The sequence below is a fragment of the Cyphomyrmex costatus genome, unplaced genomic scaffold (assembly GCF_001594065.2).
Source record: "Cyphomyrmex costatus isolate MS0001 unplaced genomic scaffold, Ccosl1.0 scaffold51, whole genome shotgun sequence".
Taxonomy (NCBI): Eukaryota; Metazoa; Arthropoda; class Insecta; order Hymenoptera; family Formicidae; genus Cyphomyrmex; species Cyphomyrmex costatus.
In genome coordinates, this window is record NW_017279354.1 from 1,297,919 (window position 1) to 1,315,899 (window position 17,981).

The 17,981-nt window shown below is 29.6% G+C and overlaps 1 protein-coding gene and 1 long non-coding RNA gene across 6 annotated transcripts in view; one reads left to right on the forward strand and one right to left on the reverse strand.

Annotated features, from left to right (window-relative positions):
• LOC108778789 (UPF0769 protein C21orf59 homolog) overlaps window positions 1-5,694 on the forward strand; it is a 58,415-nt gene extending 52,721 nt beyond the window's left edge. For all 4 annotated transcript variants that reach the window (XM_018546061.1, XM_018546057.1, XM_018546060.1 and 1 more), the window contains one exon: window positions 2,516-5,694. In XM_018546061.1, the coding sequence (XP_018401563.1) occupies window positions 2,516-2,626 (111 nt within the window). In that variant the 3' untranslated portion in view covers window positions 2,627-5,694. The remainder of the gene's footprint in view (window positions 1-2,515) is intronic.
• A 469-nt stretch (window positions 5,695-6,163) lies between these two features.
• LOC108778803 (uncharacterized) lies at window positions 6,164-17,930 on the reverse strand. Of its 2 annotated transcripts, XR_001940859.1 has the most exons (9): window positions 17,880-17,930; window positions 17,604-17,623; window positions 9,009-9,060; window positions 8,651-8,726; window positions 8,370-8,437; window positions 7,266-7,334; window positions 6,894-6,959; window positions 6,552-6,634; window positions 6,164-6,195 (listed from the first exon to the last, which is right to left on the reverse strand). It is a non-coding gene; the product is annotated as an uncharacterized LOC108778803 (long non-coding RNA). The 2 variants fall into 2 exon arrangements; XR_001940860.1 differs by lacking the exon at window positions 7,266-7,334.
• Between the last annotated feature and the right edge of the window lie 51 nt (window positions 17,931-17,981).

Sequence of the window (17,981 nt, forward strand, 5' to 3'; positions counted from 1 at the left end):
TTCTAGTAAAGAAATATGGCTCAAAACCTGACAAAATTGCATTATATGTTTAAACATTGATATTTGTGTCACTATTTTATAATATATTTTCATCTATTTCTCTGTTAAAGCACAGATTAAAAATTGTTTTAATACTATTTCTTATTAAATAATTTTTGTTTAGATTAATTATATAATTAATTTGTTGGAAAAAATAATTGTAACGATACAAGTAATACCTTATCAACTGTGTATATAACATTTATTTTTATACGAAAAGTATAAATTTCCAAGTCGTTTTTGGCAGAAATTGTACATCTAATACGTCCTTAATCGTAATAATAATTAATCGCGGATTTTAAAGTATCGAAAAGAAAGTAAAGAAATTCATTAAAACAAATACATCAATATTAGATACGGATATATCTTTCAATAATATTAGATAATCGAAGAAAAAATTTTGAACTGTACATCAATCCAAATTTTCAATAGAACAATATGTTCGGGTATGCGTGATCGAATGTCGCGTTCGTGGGCGTAGAACAGACATAGCTAGGATACATTCTCGAAAGATAAATTGATCCACGAATTCAGCAGAATATTCACTGAATCGTTACAGAAATAGTACACGACATAGGCCATATGGAAATCTCGTCTCATATCTCGATTTCTTGCAGTAACTTTTCTTTTAATTCGTGATTAATTTCATAAGAACGATTTGTTAATAAAACGCTATCGACGTAATAAAATGTGATGGCACAGAAAGTGCTCTCAACCAGACTACCGGCGCATCTATCTATAAATAGCGACTCGGGATACAGGACGATATAGGTCGAACGACTGCGCGATAGACTGCTAGTCGCCGCTTCTCCCACCATCATTCAGCAGCATATATATACAAAGTAATCTATCTGAAGTATCCCCGATTCATATACGTGCCATTCAAAAGACTTCGACAGAAGCAACGATCGAACACCCCTCATTTCCTCATGTCTTATCTTTCAAGCGGAAACTTTCGCAAGTACGTTGTCCGATGACACCGTAACGAATTTGTTTTCGTAATCTTTCTATACACACAAAAGTGCAGTACTTTTCTAAGAGTTCTCAAGAAAAAGTCATAATATCTCTGCAACATGTATATGATGTGGAGATAATAAATCGGGAAACATTTTTAAGTAAACACTGGACGAGTTGTGTTCTACATCCGAAAATAATCCGTTTCACTCTTGAGAAGGATTACACGCGCGACAATGTTTGACTCGTTATATCTGTCAAGATGTAGTAGCAAGTATTCTTCATGTAAAGCTACTTAGACCACTTTGCCCCAATTTATTCTGTCACCTGTCAGCGTGAGAAAACAAGAGAGAATTACAATTATTCTGTGAATTGGAAAGTAGATGAAGAAAATATCATTTAAACTTCTACTTTCCGAAAAAAAAAAAAACCTGTTCAACAAAATAAATTTTTTTTTACTCTCAATGTATCAGAATCACTTTGTATTATTCACAATCGAGATTAAATAATTGTTTCATTCCTTCTGAAAAGTTTACAATAATTACTTATTATATAAAAAATTTTTTAATTAGCATATATATTTCAACATTATTATAAAAATTAAATTTGATATTATTAGAGAAAAGATATTAAACATTGAGAGACTTTTTATTATTTGAATTCAAATTTCAGTGATTGAGATTTCAATACTTCGAGATGTGTGTTACACAGCCGATACTCAACATAGCAAAAATGACTTTGTTTAGTTCACCTACTTTTCCTGGAGTATATGCTCGACGCATGCACGTTTCCGTGCGGCACGAGTTCGCACGTGTGCTTATGATCAATCGCGAGTTAATGTGGACCTGCGGTTTTGACGTTGATACGGAATGCGTGAGAGAGAGGCCACACTGAGACCAAGCAAGGACACGAGCATCGATTCTGACCCAACAACCATCCAAGCCCCGCCTAACTCACCCTTGCTCTCTCAGCCCTCTGCTATGGCTTCCAGCGACAACCCCCGCGAGCTCGCCTACCTTGCCGAATTCTCGCGTCTATTCGCGAATACTGCACGAGTTTGCAGAAACCTAGGTATTAGGGTCGTTCACGCTCCATTGCACATGCATGAGCAAGTTTGGAATATCAACGAGACTTCGAATTCACGAATTGAACTAATTTGCGAAACGTTGAGGGTGAAGTGAATCGAGGTACACGATAAAGTTAAAACGATATTTCTTATTCTGAAAAACAACATACTGCAATGCTGCAATTATAAATGCACAGTTAAAAATTTATTATTATATGAATTATTTTTTAAGTATAAATGAGGAAAGTAGATTTTCTTAAAAGAGAGTTTAAAGATGATTGCATTTATGTTACACATAATCTTCACTGTAATATAAATTAACTAACAATTAATTATTTTTTAATTTAACTTGTAAATAACGGTGCGAACAAGTAACGAATCGAAACAAATAAGCCCACAAGATGATATAAGATATTCCTTATTAAGGAAAGTTTCACGTTTGCTTTTACCTTTCAGAAACTTGAACAAGATGATGACGACGAGTATCTCAATTCCCCCTGGGCCGACGGCAGCAGTTTGAAGCGACATTTTCAAGGTCTGAATAATATCTCGTGGAGACCACATTAGGCGATAATTCATCGCCGTCCGTAAAGAAGCAAAACATTGGCCGAAGAAGCTTTCTTGACCGAGGAAGGAGCCAAGTTATCTTTCTGTCTCAGGATCGATTAAAATCCACCCTCGCGATTCACGGAGTGAACCAGAGGCAAATTCGGTACTTTCTCGGGGACACTCGAATCGTACGCGATTACACGGCGATTCAAGGGAACCTTCGACGAATCTGCCATTTCTCTATTGTAAATTTGTCCCCGTTAAGCGCCGACTATACTTGCAGATATCACGACATTTCGCGACGTACTTTTTCCTACTCGATAATAGCTCAATAATTGCAAAGTCGTGCGTATTGGCAACGCAGCTCGTGCCAGAGAGGCAGCAGTCCCTCTCAAACGCGGTATCTTCAGTGCGATGCTCGTATACGCCAGAAAAGTTCTTCGTTTCTTGCAATGTTTAACGTTGGCGGCAGTCGTTATATCGCGCGCCAAGATTAATTTACCTCGCACGATGCCTTCTTCGATAGCTTATGTAAGTACGATTCGCGATCCGAAATCAATTCGTGAATCCCGTGCCTGTATATCGCATCCTGTTAAAACGAAGAATCTGTCCTTACTGTCGTATACGTAGCATTCGGAGTGCACCGTATATTTTTAAACGATTTTCCACGATGTATCCGCAATGGTAGACGATTGTTTTGCGTAGGGAGGAAATAAACCGGTCGCTTTGAAAATGGCGCAAGTCTTATAAGTCTGCACTATTTTCGAATTATAGAAAAATGGGTATGATTAAGTTACAAATTTATATGTAACAAGCGATAAATTTTTTAACGGTGGATCATAAAGCTGCCTGTGCCAGCCGTAAATTTCTGGAACGTACGTCTTCATTCATGCGACACCAAGTTGCAGACTTTAAAGAAACTTATTTTTTACATAAGCGATAAATAGTTTCTGTCTATCGCATCTATGTCCATTAACCGATTGGGTCTCAAAGCTACTGGGTTCGTGCCATTCTCGAAACGACTGATGCAAACTTGCAACGAAACGCATACCGAGGACACGCTACCTCTGGTTCACTCAACGATACCGAACGGACGTCTATCTGGAGAACGCAGAGGAGGGAGACGCGTGGCGAGGTTCTACTCGCGACATCACGCGCATCAAATTCACAAGTTTATAGCTAAGAACTTAAAACTTAATTATAGTAAAACTAAGAGCTAAATACCGTTAAACATTACGAGTATTATCAGGTAATTCGCTTGCTGTGTGATCATGATGCGTCCACTCGCGTGTATCGTTAGACACTTTTATCAAACACACCGACGACATCACATCCGTTCCACTTTTAACTGGCGACACGCTTTTGCAAGTAAAAAAAAAAAAAAAAAACGCGCAATTTACAAGTGTCCACTCCCCGCACCCCGTTGCGGCCTCGTCCATGTACTATGATCTCCACACGCACAAATTCTAATGGTTTTCAGGTACCTAACCGACATACACGAAAAAACGTAGGTACCTTCGCGAATCTTACGACTGCTACATATGCGAATTTAAATCAATACGAATGCACGAAGCGAAGAAACGTTCGGTATATAGTGGAGAGGGTTTCTCTCGAGATAAAATCCGAGAAAGAGCCTGTTGTTTTTAGGTGTGCGCTTTCTGCATTCAAACGAGGTAAATTAGGCATTATTCCTTCAAGAAAAAAGAACAGGTGTTAAGAGCATAATTGAAAAAAGCAAATTCATTGTAACTAAATTGTTCTTCTTTTTTTCAATATATACCATATACCACTTGCTTATTTTAATGTTATATTTGACAAAATTGAGCTGCTCTGCACACTTGTGTTTTAACAGGCATCTCTTAAAAGGTGAAACATACTTGGAGCACAATGATTAAAAATATAAATTGAAATCTCAATAAATATCAGTCGTAGTAAGGTTCGTGCTACTTCTCAGGCTTAAAAAGGACGGCTTGTCTTATTATCGTCTCAATGTCGGCCGTTAACATAATTACGTATACGCTACATTATGATTTTAGCGTTAACATCGCCTGGGATATCGACCAAACGCTTGCCGCATGGAAACTCTGATCCTAGGAATAATGCCAAGTAATACTTCGAAATGCTCGTAAGCATTTATAGTTATAGCGTTTGTATCGAAAAACTTGGAATACTTTGCTGAAAATATATGAATTGTTTGATTATTTACAACCTGAAGTCTCCATTTTTGAAAATATTGGTGTTCCACGCGGCAATAAACCGGGCGAAATGCGAAAAGAGACTATGTAATTATCACTCGACATCTCGGTTACGTCTCTGGAATTCATGCTATTTCTGCAATCATATATACATCGAGCAATACCTATACACGTACATGATACACCACCGTGAAAGGCACAGTCTACACACATCGGTAATCTATGGACAAAGAAACTTAATTGAATTGTTTTTATGGATTAAGAACAAGTTGTCTGTGATCTAAAATAATTAAAAGAATATTTAATAAGTATTAACAGTTAAAAATATAATTGAAATAATATCGATAATGTTAAACGATGGAGGGAAAGAAATAACCGGGCGATCGGATTTTATTGGTACAAGTTGAGCGCAGGTTTCTCGTGGCATTGATTGAGCAATACAATAGTAAGAGAAATAAAATATTTGCATAAAAAATTAAGATCACCGTAAAGGAATTCTAGAAGAAAAAGAGGTATATATTATATAAATTACAACAAATATAGACTTTTACGATAGAGCACGCAATGTGTGAACATTTAAATCGCTATTGTTAATCTGTACTAACTTGCGATATAAAAAAAAGCAAAAAAAGGTGCGTGCTGCGTTCGGATAGTACCAATAAAAAAAAATATATAAAATATATTATATGGCACTTTTGACCGTCGCGGCTAAAAGTATATAGGATTAGATAGATTTATAGAAGCGCAAAACACCAAAAATCGTTCCTTCCACCCGCTCCGGCCGTGTATTCGATTTAAATATATCACATCTCATATGTGAAGTCAAAGCTCTGTGAATTTATAAAATGCGCACTTCAGATCGCAATTAGCATTGTCATCTTATTGAATGAAGGAAAGAAACTATATATATATATATACGTGCCCGTATTATCACCGAATAAGTTGTTCAACGAGTGTTGCGAAAGATATTCGAGATAATTTTTCTACAGTTCTAGCACACACGAGAGGAACATGCACATCATCGTCGTCTTTATATTTATGTACGTTTTAATTATTGTAAATTTTTCAATATTATTATCGAACTATGATCGATTTCGTGTGAAAGTGTATATGGCTTTTTCTGCGGTTAACAATAAAATGTTTTGTCAAAGCTTTTTTCACGATATATATATATTTTTCTAAATATCTTAAATGTCAATACCCATTCATCTTGATCCTCACACTTATCAGTTCCAATTCATATATCTGCTAAATAACAATGTTTTAAAGTCAAAGAATATCTAAAATAAAATAAATCACACTTTCAATAAAAAAAATATATTTATTCAAATATAAAAAATCAATATAAAATTTAAATAAAGTTCCAACTGCTGCACCATATTGTATAGAATGCTGTAACAAATAGAAATTGATTATTTTCGTAAATAAATATTTATGTAAAAATTAACACATTACAGAAATCAGTATATGAACGAGCAATTTCTCATCTTTCATTCAGGACTCTAGCCAATTATTCATCAATTTATTTTTAGCATAAAACTATAAAAAATTGTGTCCTATATTTACTTATTCTTCTTGCGAGTATAATGTTAATAAAAATTCTTTTTAATGAAAAATCTTAATTACATTAACAATAAAAAAAAAACAAATAACTGGCGATTTGTTGTTGTCTAATATTTTGATTTTTTTACAAGAATATAAAGTTTAATATAGATTAATTAATAAAGTTTGATATATAAACAATTTACCTTTCTATTAAATAAAGCTAACGTAGCTCCAGTTTAGTTGTTACCGAAAAGTACTCTTGAGAGGGAATGCGTCTTTTAATTCTCTACACAAAATATTTTTATTAAAAACAAGTACAATTAATTAATTATATAAGCAAAATATAATTCAAGACTTGCTTCAGTCAAAAATAAGTACACGTTGGAATTAGTTTTTTGACATCAGGCTTCAGCCCCGAAAGAATATCATCATTTCAGTCTTGACAATACTTATTACATCATAGCATAAAAATATTATTCGTTCTAATATACTAACGTATATTATTTAAATGCATTTAATTAAAAAATTTCAAATAATATTCTCACCTTTAAAATATAATTGATGTTCTATTTATCAGATCAATTTGCATTATTTCTTCATTATAGACTTTCCTTTAACACAAAAATTCGAAAGTATTCTTAAGAATGCGCCTTTTAATTCTCTATTCATATTTTTATTAAAAATAAATATAAACAATTAATCATCTGGACAAGATATAATTCAAGACTTGCTTCAGTCAAAAATAAGTACACGTTGGAATTAGTTTTTTGACATCAGGCTTCAGCCCCGAAAGACTATCATCATTGCAATCTTGACAATACTTATTACATCATAGCATAAAAATATTATTCTTTCTAATATACTAACGTAAATTCTTTAAACGCATTTAATTAAAAAATTTCAAATAACATTCTCACCTTTAAAATATAATAATTGATGTTCTATTTATCAGATCAATTTGCGTTATTTCTTCATTACGGACTTTCCTTTAACACAAAAATTCGAAAGTATTCTTAAGAATGCGCCTTTTAATTCTCTATTTATATTTTTATTAAAAATAAATATAAACAATTAATTATCTGGACAAGATATAATTCAAGACTTGCTTCAGTCAAAAATAAGTACACGTTGGAATTAGTTTTTTGACATCAGGCTTCAGCCCCGAAAGAATATCATCATTGCAGTCTTGATAATACTTGTTACATCAACAAATTTATAATATTGACAAGATTATCACAAATTCCTTACATCCTACAAATAAGAAACCTTTCTCTGATTTTCAAACAAAATTTCATGATTTTCCCTAACTTCAATAACATTTTTTTATTTTCATCCTAATTTGGAAACTGTTAAATATATTGTTAAGTGATCAATTTAACATGGCAATATAAATTACTATTAATGTTGCTAACACTGTTTACATTTACACTTGTCAAGTTGGTAATATTCCAAAACTGTGTAGGTGTGATGTACACATATAGTTAAACTTTAAAATCAACTATTTTAATTTCCCAGAAAGTTTCGTAATATTCCCTAACTTTTCTAATAATTACCCGATTTCTCATTTTGTGGAAACCCTGATTAAACATAATTCTTTATTCTTTTATCTAAATAAGTATTTTTTAAACGCATTAAAAAATCATATTTTCATTTTTATACAATATCAGATAAAAGATTACGCATTGAGGCTTTCAGGTATTTTCTTTAATCATACTAGAAGGTTTGCGGATTGTCTTTCTTCATTATTGATGCCAACGTTTTGTGAATCATGCCGTTCACTTCATCAGGGTACTGGTATCAGCGCACCTCTCGCCCTGATGAAGTGAACGGCATGATTCACGAAACGTTGGCATCAATAATGAAGAAAGACACGGCGACAACCCGCAAACCTTCTAGTAAAACAGATAAAAATCTTTGTACATTTTGAGCGTGTTTTAAATGTTCATACAAAGAAACAAAGGTTATATTAAATATTAAGATAATTTTGCATTTTCTAAAGAAAATTCATACAGTATTCTCACCTTTAAAATATGATTCATGTGTTCTATATATCAGACCAATTTGTGATAATTTTTTGTTATGGACTTTCCTTTAACACAGAAATAAAAATTCAAAGTTAATAATATATGTACATTAATATATCATGTAAATTAAATCTTGATTACTTATTCAGTACACGTTAGGATAATTAAAATCATTAGAATCATTTATAAAACTGTCATCACAATCAAATCGGTAAGAATTAACAAGGATATAATTGTAAACAGTAAACGCAAAAAGAGAAATTACAGATTATACAAACCTTAGGTACATAACGTTCTTATAATGTGATGTCATCAATGGCGTCAAGCCTGAGCATGGTATCAAGATATCAAACTCTAAAAATATGCAAAAATTATGAAACACAAAAAATACTTATAAATATTATTAAAATTGTACGGATGTGATTAGTTTTCAATAATTTTCTAATTATTTAAAAAAAATGACATTGTTTTATAACAAACTAAAGAATTGCAAAAAATAACCACAAACTATTTCAAATTACATCGATTAGACTGTCAAAACGGTTTTATATATATTTAGACTCAAACTGATGTACAAACATTAATAAAGCTAAAAATAAAAATTAGTTAATCTACGTGTATGATTGAAAAATATACCTATATTTTGCGAGCATTTTCTTGGTGATCAACCTGGTGGTACTGCACTTATCTGAAAACATATAACATGTTGTAAAAATACACATGTTTATTAAAAATATTATCTTTAAACAATTTCAGTTTAAAAAAAATAAACATCCATGTATATAATTAATTTCAATCTATAAAATATTAAGTATGCATTGTTTAGTAAATACAGTTGTTAAATTATATTATGTTTTATACCAAGAATTTGATTCAAGTATATTAATTTAATTTTATATGATACAATTATAAATATATTATGTGTATAAGTTTTTTTACTACATAAATATTTTAAAAAGTTATAAACACGCACGCACGCGCGCGCGCGCGCGCACACATACACACACATGTATATGTATATGATTTCCAAAGTCTCATATTGATCTAGAAAATAAGAAACCTAATAAAACTATTAGATGATAAAAATATCCTAAAAAATATATATATAATATATTCAAATATAATAAATTTACAATACATAAACATTTATAAATTTATAAATATATTATGCTATTATCATAAATTGTATTGTCAATTAGAAAAAATTTAAAAAATTCATTATATTTGAAATAAATCATATATTTAACGAATCAAATTTCTAATTTGTGCTCCAAGATAATTATGAAATATATTAACTGAAGCAATTTCTAATATCGTCATATAACACAGTAATAATTATAAAAATACGTAAAAATCTTAGAAAGATTTTTAAGATGTAACAGGAATTTTGTATTTTTGACAATTTTATTTTTAATAATATGAAAGAAAACAAATAAATTCTAAATAACTTTGTCTACGTTTGCATCATATATATTTTTACTCAAACAGTATTAGATTTACTCAATGTGTACAAAAAAAATTATTATTAATATAAATGTATATAAAAAAATTATTAAACTTAATACGGACTATGTCTCCTTTAACAAATCTATAATCTGTTGAAATCTATGATTCACGACTTCATCGAAGTGTGTTAGAGAAAATATTCGATAGTATAAAATTAAAAAACAAGTTCTTTACGCATTTTTTCAGCTAACGTATTATATAAATAAATAAATATTAAATAACTCTCAAAATTGTCAACAATGTAATAAATAACTTTAATGAAGTCATGGATTAAACATAATAGATTTATTATTAGTAACATAGTCCGTATTAGCTTTTAAAGTTTTGTATACATTGAATAAATCTAGTATTGTTTGAGAAAAAATATCATTGCGCACTGATTATCGCGCTATAACTCTCATTAGCTCTTTATTGTATTGTTGACAATTTTAAGAGTTACTTAATATTGATTAATTTAAAAAATATAATTTTGAAAAACTTATTAAAAACATGTACATTTTTTTAAATATCAGAACTTTCTTAGGTTTTTACGCACATTCTATCATCACATAATATTCTTAAAGTTGTGTCGTGTATTTCAAGAGAGAAAAAAAATTAATGATATATTATATTATATCCTTATGCTGAAAAACATTTCCTTCCTATTATTCACTTATATAGTCAATACCTATTTATTATTTCACGAAAATATTTTCGATCGTCGCTATATACTAAAATTATTTATTCATATAAAAGATTCATCGCAAGTATTCCTTGCCACTCAAAGTGGTACAAAGTAAGAATTTGTTATACTTGTTACTTAAATGATTATCTGTCATCACAGCCTAGATTTCAATAGATAGACCAAGACAACCTTTCCATAAAATATCCAGATATTGTGGTTGTCATAGGTAAAAAGAAGTATTGTCTAGGCTGATAAGCGTTCAATTCATCATATAATTATTTACAAGACGTTTAATGTTTTTCTTAAGTGGGAGAATGAATTATTACGAATGTAAAGTCACCTATTTAAATATTAGTTGTACATTGTAATACATCAATATTAATGTCAGCAAACGTTACAAAGTAATCTTGTTTTTTCTCCCTCCAGAGTAAAATATTCTGAAGAGAACAATCCTAACAAAAACAATAATTTGAAAAATAATGGAATTTTTATTGAATCTATAAATGATCACTTTATAATTTTTGCTTAATATTTAACGTCCCACCCGAAGATTAAAGTAAGATTACGCATAATACTTTTACAAATTCTACTCACCTTAGATTAACAGGTAGTTCATTGATTAGCAGTTTCGAGTAAGTAAGCCTATCTTGTGATTGTAGTCTCCTCTCCGTTAAAAGACTCTTGATTAATTATATTCAGTTTCTAAATATTATTAAGCACTGGAATGTGGAAGATTCTTGAAGATGAAAAAAAAGGCTTTTTTTTCTTATTACCCATAATGATTCTTAAGGAATTGAATAGAAAAAAAATTGCCAAAATTTCAATTATTTTAAAAATAAAGGATCTTTGAATCACGGACACAATATTCATAAGCCTTTATAACATGAAAAATGTAAGTCTATATCTTTTTTTTTATATCTATTGCATAAAAAAAAGAAACTTCAAATATGATTATAATTGAATAATTACATAATAACTAAATTCAAATTCTCACACGTAAAAAAAATCTCTGTTTTAGATATAATACCTATTAGGAAATTTTTATATTAAAAAATTTCAATTAGTATATAAAGTATATTACCGATATTTTCTACAGAACACTTTAATTTGTATTTGCTTTAATAAAGCATTTGTTTGTCTTGTTTATTAATATAACTATTAATAAGCTGTAATTTTTGCCAATTGTATATAAAGTACAATAATAAATAATCTCACCAAATAATATCACAAATTTTTTTAAACAGGAATAAATCATGTAACATCCGAAGATGTTTCAAGAAAATTTTTTGAAAATATCAATATATCAAACCTTTCCTATGTGTAGAAGATATAGAAAATCGTTGAACTGAAAGCAAAATCAAGATCATCAAATATTTTGTGTAATATTTCAAGTAATAATAGCCGTAATCTGTAAATGCACAGGTCATAAATATATAATTTATACACCAACAGTTGCAGACTCACGATATTTTACTTGTATTAGATTTATATTCTTAGAGAATAAATCAACAAATATTTTATTTTACACAGAAGATCAGTTATGTATGTAATCCATAGAAGACAAAGTGATATTGATTAACATTAGAAACTAAGTTGGTATATTATATCAATTGGTATTGAATACCTTTATTTTTTTACGCTGCTATAAATTAAGATTCTTTACAAAGTATTGAATATTATAGTTGTAAGTAGTGCTGCGTATGTATTATATATTGTATATATGATGTACAATAACTTATATACTAAACTAATTACCGATGAATATTCAAAATTGATTATGTCATAATTCTGTGATCAACTATATTCGTCATACCTAGTGTAAACATAATACTAATTTTCGAAATAATCCAAGAGTTAGAAATCTTGATTTAATTAAAAATAAAATTTCAGTCGTGACATTTTTATGTTGTCGCTTATACATTAATATTATTTTTATAATTCAGATAAAGAGTATAAGATAATAAGTGAAAAAAATGCAGTCCTTTTAGTTAAAAAAAAATTAAATTATAAACTTTTAATGATACATAATGGATAGTAAAATTCTTATTGAAAGAATGATTGAATAATACAAATTTAGAATAAATGATTTAATAAAGCAATAATATTCAGGCAAAATATATTACGAAACAAAAAAGTATGCGGTTATGTCTCTTTATGTTATTTCTCAAGATCTTTAATAAATTGTAACTTCTAATTTTACTTCGAAGTAAATATATGTATCTTGTATTTATGCAAATGCAATATGAAAATCTAGTAGTAATAGTAAAATCAGCAGGTGAGGTCAGCCGCTAAACGTGACCTAGATCTCTCTAAAGTTCCTTTATCACTTCCTCTATGAAAATCTAAAAATTAATGATAATTTTATCTAATATTTATGGACATATAGACTATACTATTCGTCCAAATTTATGCATAATCATAGATATAAAATATTAACCCTTAAAAATCTCTCTGGGTGTGGTATACCTAATTTTCTTTTTCCAATGTTTTTTTCGTTGTTTATATTTTTTTTATTAATAAAGATACATACATTTACTTGATACCATTATGTTCCTTAAAATCTGATGTTTAAACTGAAAAAAATGTTTAATAAGTAAAGTTACAAGCTATCGAATTAGATTGGGTACGCCATATTTAAATGTGTCGTTTAAGGGTTAATTATAAAGCAAAGCTCAAATTTATATATTTTGAAACAATGATCTCATACCGAAATTGAAACTGCGGAATAAATTGTGTCCAATAAAATATCGGGTGTGCTAAATATTCCTTTTCAGTTAATGATATTTTGCATGAATCTAAATATAGAAACAGCAATTTAAAGCAGATTTCTAAAACGCACACTATACTAAAGAAGTTCATTTCTCTAATAACATCAATATTATTATTGATATTCAATCGGAATACATGCTCGAGAAGAAAAGTCATCTGGAGGACACAGAATCCGTCAAAGTATCAAAACATTAATTATGTTTAAGCTTTAAGCCCAAACTCTCCCGCATCGTCTACTCCTAAGTCAAATCTCAAATTAACATGTTAATGCCATCGATGTCCAACATCATACATGTAAATATTCTCTCAACACTACTCCTCCTTCCCCCATTTCCTCGTTAGCAACTATAATCATAGTAGAAGAATGCAGATGAAACAACGCGCACAAAGGCAATTCAGAGCATTTAGCCAGAAAATCAAAGTCTGTCCTAGATTCAATTCTGTCCAATCTAAATTTGCCTTATTGTTTTTTGTATTCTTAGGACAAATTTTGATTGGCCATAACTAAATCGGCTACTGTATATCCCTCAAGTTATTTCATATATCTTCTTCCATCATGGCTTATAAGGGTAAATAATATAAAAGTGAGGAAAGAACGAAGGACATAGCATAATTATGTCAAATCAACAAAGTAAGACTTAGTATTGTGTATATTTAATATCGTCGACGTTTGGTGGGATAATCATCTGGGCGATTTCGGTCATTTCCTTGCCAACGTCCACTACCACCGCTACCTCCACGACCACCACCCATATTGCCCATGTCAACCCTCATATCCATTAAATCCATTATTTGCCCACGATCATCATTATAACCCCCTCGACTACCGCGATCCATATTGTATGCATCCATAAATGACTTCGGGTCCTATAGAAACGCATAGAGAATGCGAATCGTATAGAGAAGCCGAGTTTGTTGTTAATCATTGATGAGAATGTCGTTCACATCAGAGGAATGCACGATACGCGTGTGCACGTAAATTGCGGATGTACCATAAGTACATTCCGTACGATTCAGGGCGACCATCCATGTTTGACAGCAGCACAGGTCATCGTCAATTTTCGTCAAATCACATAGAAAAGAAAGGGGAAAACACAATGTTAGATTGCTGTTTGTGTATCAATAATAGTGCAAACTGCACATTAAACACTGCTCTTATTAATATCTCTTTTAGAGCGGATATGTTCTGTGACAATAATCAGACTAAGAGAATGCCCAACGTAGACAGACAATATTTTGGTTATATATGAGTATGCAGCAAATATGGCTGTGGACCAAAATTTATTAGTACTGAAAATCTATAACGTAAACTATAGATTTTCAGTGCTAGTAAATTTGGAACATAGCCCAGATCAATGTGGTTGTTTACGCGAAACTTTATAATTGTATCACATACACACAATTACTATACTTTCCTTAATCATTCTTCAACTCAAAAATAAAAGTTTGAAAATTGCATGTGAAACGTAACATTAAATATAATTGCGGAGTATATTTTATATACTTATGAAATTGAATTCCAAATTAGAGTTGAAGTACAATTAAGATAAATTCATATAATGATGTTGCTATTTTGACATATAATGAAACCAATATGTTATATACACACATACATATAATATGTAAATATATAATATATTAGATATATTACAATATAAAAGTAAAAATAAAAAAAAGATTAATTTTATTTTGTATATCACACAATGAATAAACAGGAATTGTCGATGTTTCAATTTGCATATAGATATAAATATAAGTACAAATTTGTATTCCTATATATTCTATCTAATGTGTTAACTTAAATAGAATTTTTTCTCAATTCCCCAACCCCAATAGAGTGTGTACATAATTATTAGTCATATAAGTATATATTCGGTAGAAATGACAAGTGGGAATTTACTTTATGAATAACAAGAATGATAAGATCCTAGTATAGATACACATTGTCATAAAATAGATACTTCTGAATAAAAACGGTTAAATCATTTTATCATGTTAAATTAGTTTTGCACATTAGAAAGAAAACGTCGATGATAATTACCGTTGTTTATAATAAGTAAAGTATTGACATTAAGCTTCCACACAATTTTAAAACATTGAACACAAATGTAAGCAGCAAAGAGGCGTGATCAAGGTCTCAAAGCAAACTCTGTTGTGCTCGTAATGTTTCAAAGACGTGTCATATTATGAATTAGTACCTACTATAATATATATTCCTACAATAAGCATATAATAAATATTCCTATAATGAGCATATATCAACATATGCATCAGCAATCCACAAACAACGTGCTTTCAAGTATCAAGAGTATCAAGTATCAATCATATAATCAATTAATCGTGTTCAAGTTTAGTTTCGATTGAATAAAAATAAGATTCAAATTTAATTTCCTGGTTGGAGATTCTGCAAAGAGCATATATACATTTCTTTGGAAATATTATTAGGAAATATTCCTTGGAAATATTTCTTTGGAAATATTCTTACAATAGTTTAATACTTCAATGTACAGTTATTTAGAAGAAAAGTCTAGTTGGGCACTTCTTGGTCAATAAAATTACTATGGAACAATATCATTTCGTAAAACTTTTGTTAGATTCTTTTTCATATTTTATTACAAAAAGCACAAAAAACACATAACAAATTTATATCAAATTGTACGTGTATCAATGTTCCATAATAAATGAAATTGTTCTTAATGCTACAATAGAATAATAGTCAGAGTCTCCTGTCTGCAATCATGTGGAGAGGCCAATATGGCAATTACATTTGTAGATGTAAATAATCATTTTCGGAAGAATAAAAAGTTTAGATTTGTAATATATATTTAACAATAATTGTTATATATTACAATCTAAGAGCCAAGTGTGGTATAATCGTAAAAGTCAATTTTCAAAAAATCAAGAATACTATATTATTATAACAAATTAATATCTATTTATAATTTTTATTATATAGTTATAATTTTTATTATGTGTGTATGCTATGTATATATATAATATATATATATATCATACTTTTAAATCAATAAATGTGTATACATTTATTATATGTAAATGTACACATTGACTAGTAATAAGTGTATATATTTACTACAGTTAATACTTTGACTGTAACATATATATATATATATATGTAATTTAATCGATATATAGCAAAACTTATTAAGTAAAATTAATTTGTTTATTGAAATCGATTCAGGATGATTATTATGGTCGATATCTCTAGCTGCAATGTTCGCAGCAGAAAGTAGTAAAACGCTTCTTATGAAAATCACAATTCATTAATTTGCTTCAACGCTGCGATAAAATTTCAATATTACGCTTTTCGCATGCTGGTATATTTATATACGTCATATTTATATACGTATAATATAGAAGTTGGAGGATTTGAGCAAAACTTTCAGTATAAAATTAATGGCTGCGATCAAAGAAAACTGACCAGTCAGCGCTCAGTGATTTTTTAATAATTGATTCCTACGCTTAGATCCAACGAAGAACTAAAGGAAAGAATAAATAATATTAAAACAAATCATTGAGCACTCATTAATTAGTTTTTTTTTGTTAAACGTAGTTATTGGCATCGATAATTCTGATGGAAGATTTCGCTTCATAAAGAGAACAGTAGATCATATAAATTCAAATATTCGTGCATCATTAGATGCAAAACGAAAGCATATCTCATCAGTAGAAATATGCTTATGAGTTAAATAGCAGAAATAGCTATATAATCGTTTACAGATCTTTGCAAACGGTAATGCTAGTTAATGGAGATCATTTAAAATTTGTAACTAAAATCAGTGTTAATATTGACACTCCATGCAGTATTGAAGTGCCATTTATTGTCTAAATTTTAAATATTATGCACATTATTGATTCCTCCACATGTTATAAATATTCGAAATAAATTTTTATTAATATATACATATTTTCATAACTAAATTGAATTAAAAATAAGATACTACAATTATCCTGGTTTTGCAGACATTAGAACTCTGCTGATATTGAAGAGCATGCTCAACTGGGGATAATCAGAGTTCATCAACTCTCCTAATTTAATTTTATAATGTTGTACACCATAAGAAAGAATTGCATTTCGTCATGCATGGCACAGTATTCCGCTCATTGTAATAAGATTTGCGCATATGAGGATATATTTCAAAATTGAACCGCCCAAGAAGAAAGAAGAAATATTCCATACACATAGAAAAGAAAGTCAAATGGTTTGAGAAAAAACTTAATAATGCTGTAACACAAGTTATAGAAAAAAATAGTAAATGAAAGAGATACATTACCACTGGCATGCCGCTTCCACCTGTAAAAAAATTAAAATATATCATTAAAGTACATAACGTAAATTATAATACTGAAAAAAAAATGATAAAAATTGTTCTGCAGTTCGACGCTCAACAAGTTTAGAGCTTGCACATAGAGATATAATTATATTTAATATAATTTAAAAGTTTTAGTGCATGTAGTTATAATATGTATAATACGGATTGCAACTATATTGTGCTCTTTGTAATTCTATAAATTTTTTTCTTTCTAAAAAAAAAAAATTTATTACTTACCATCAGGTTGTCCATATCCATCACGATCATTGCTACTGACAGAATCAAAAAATACAAGTATAAGTAAGCTATTGAATACACGATAATTAAGATATTGAATCC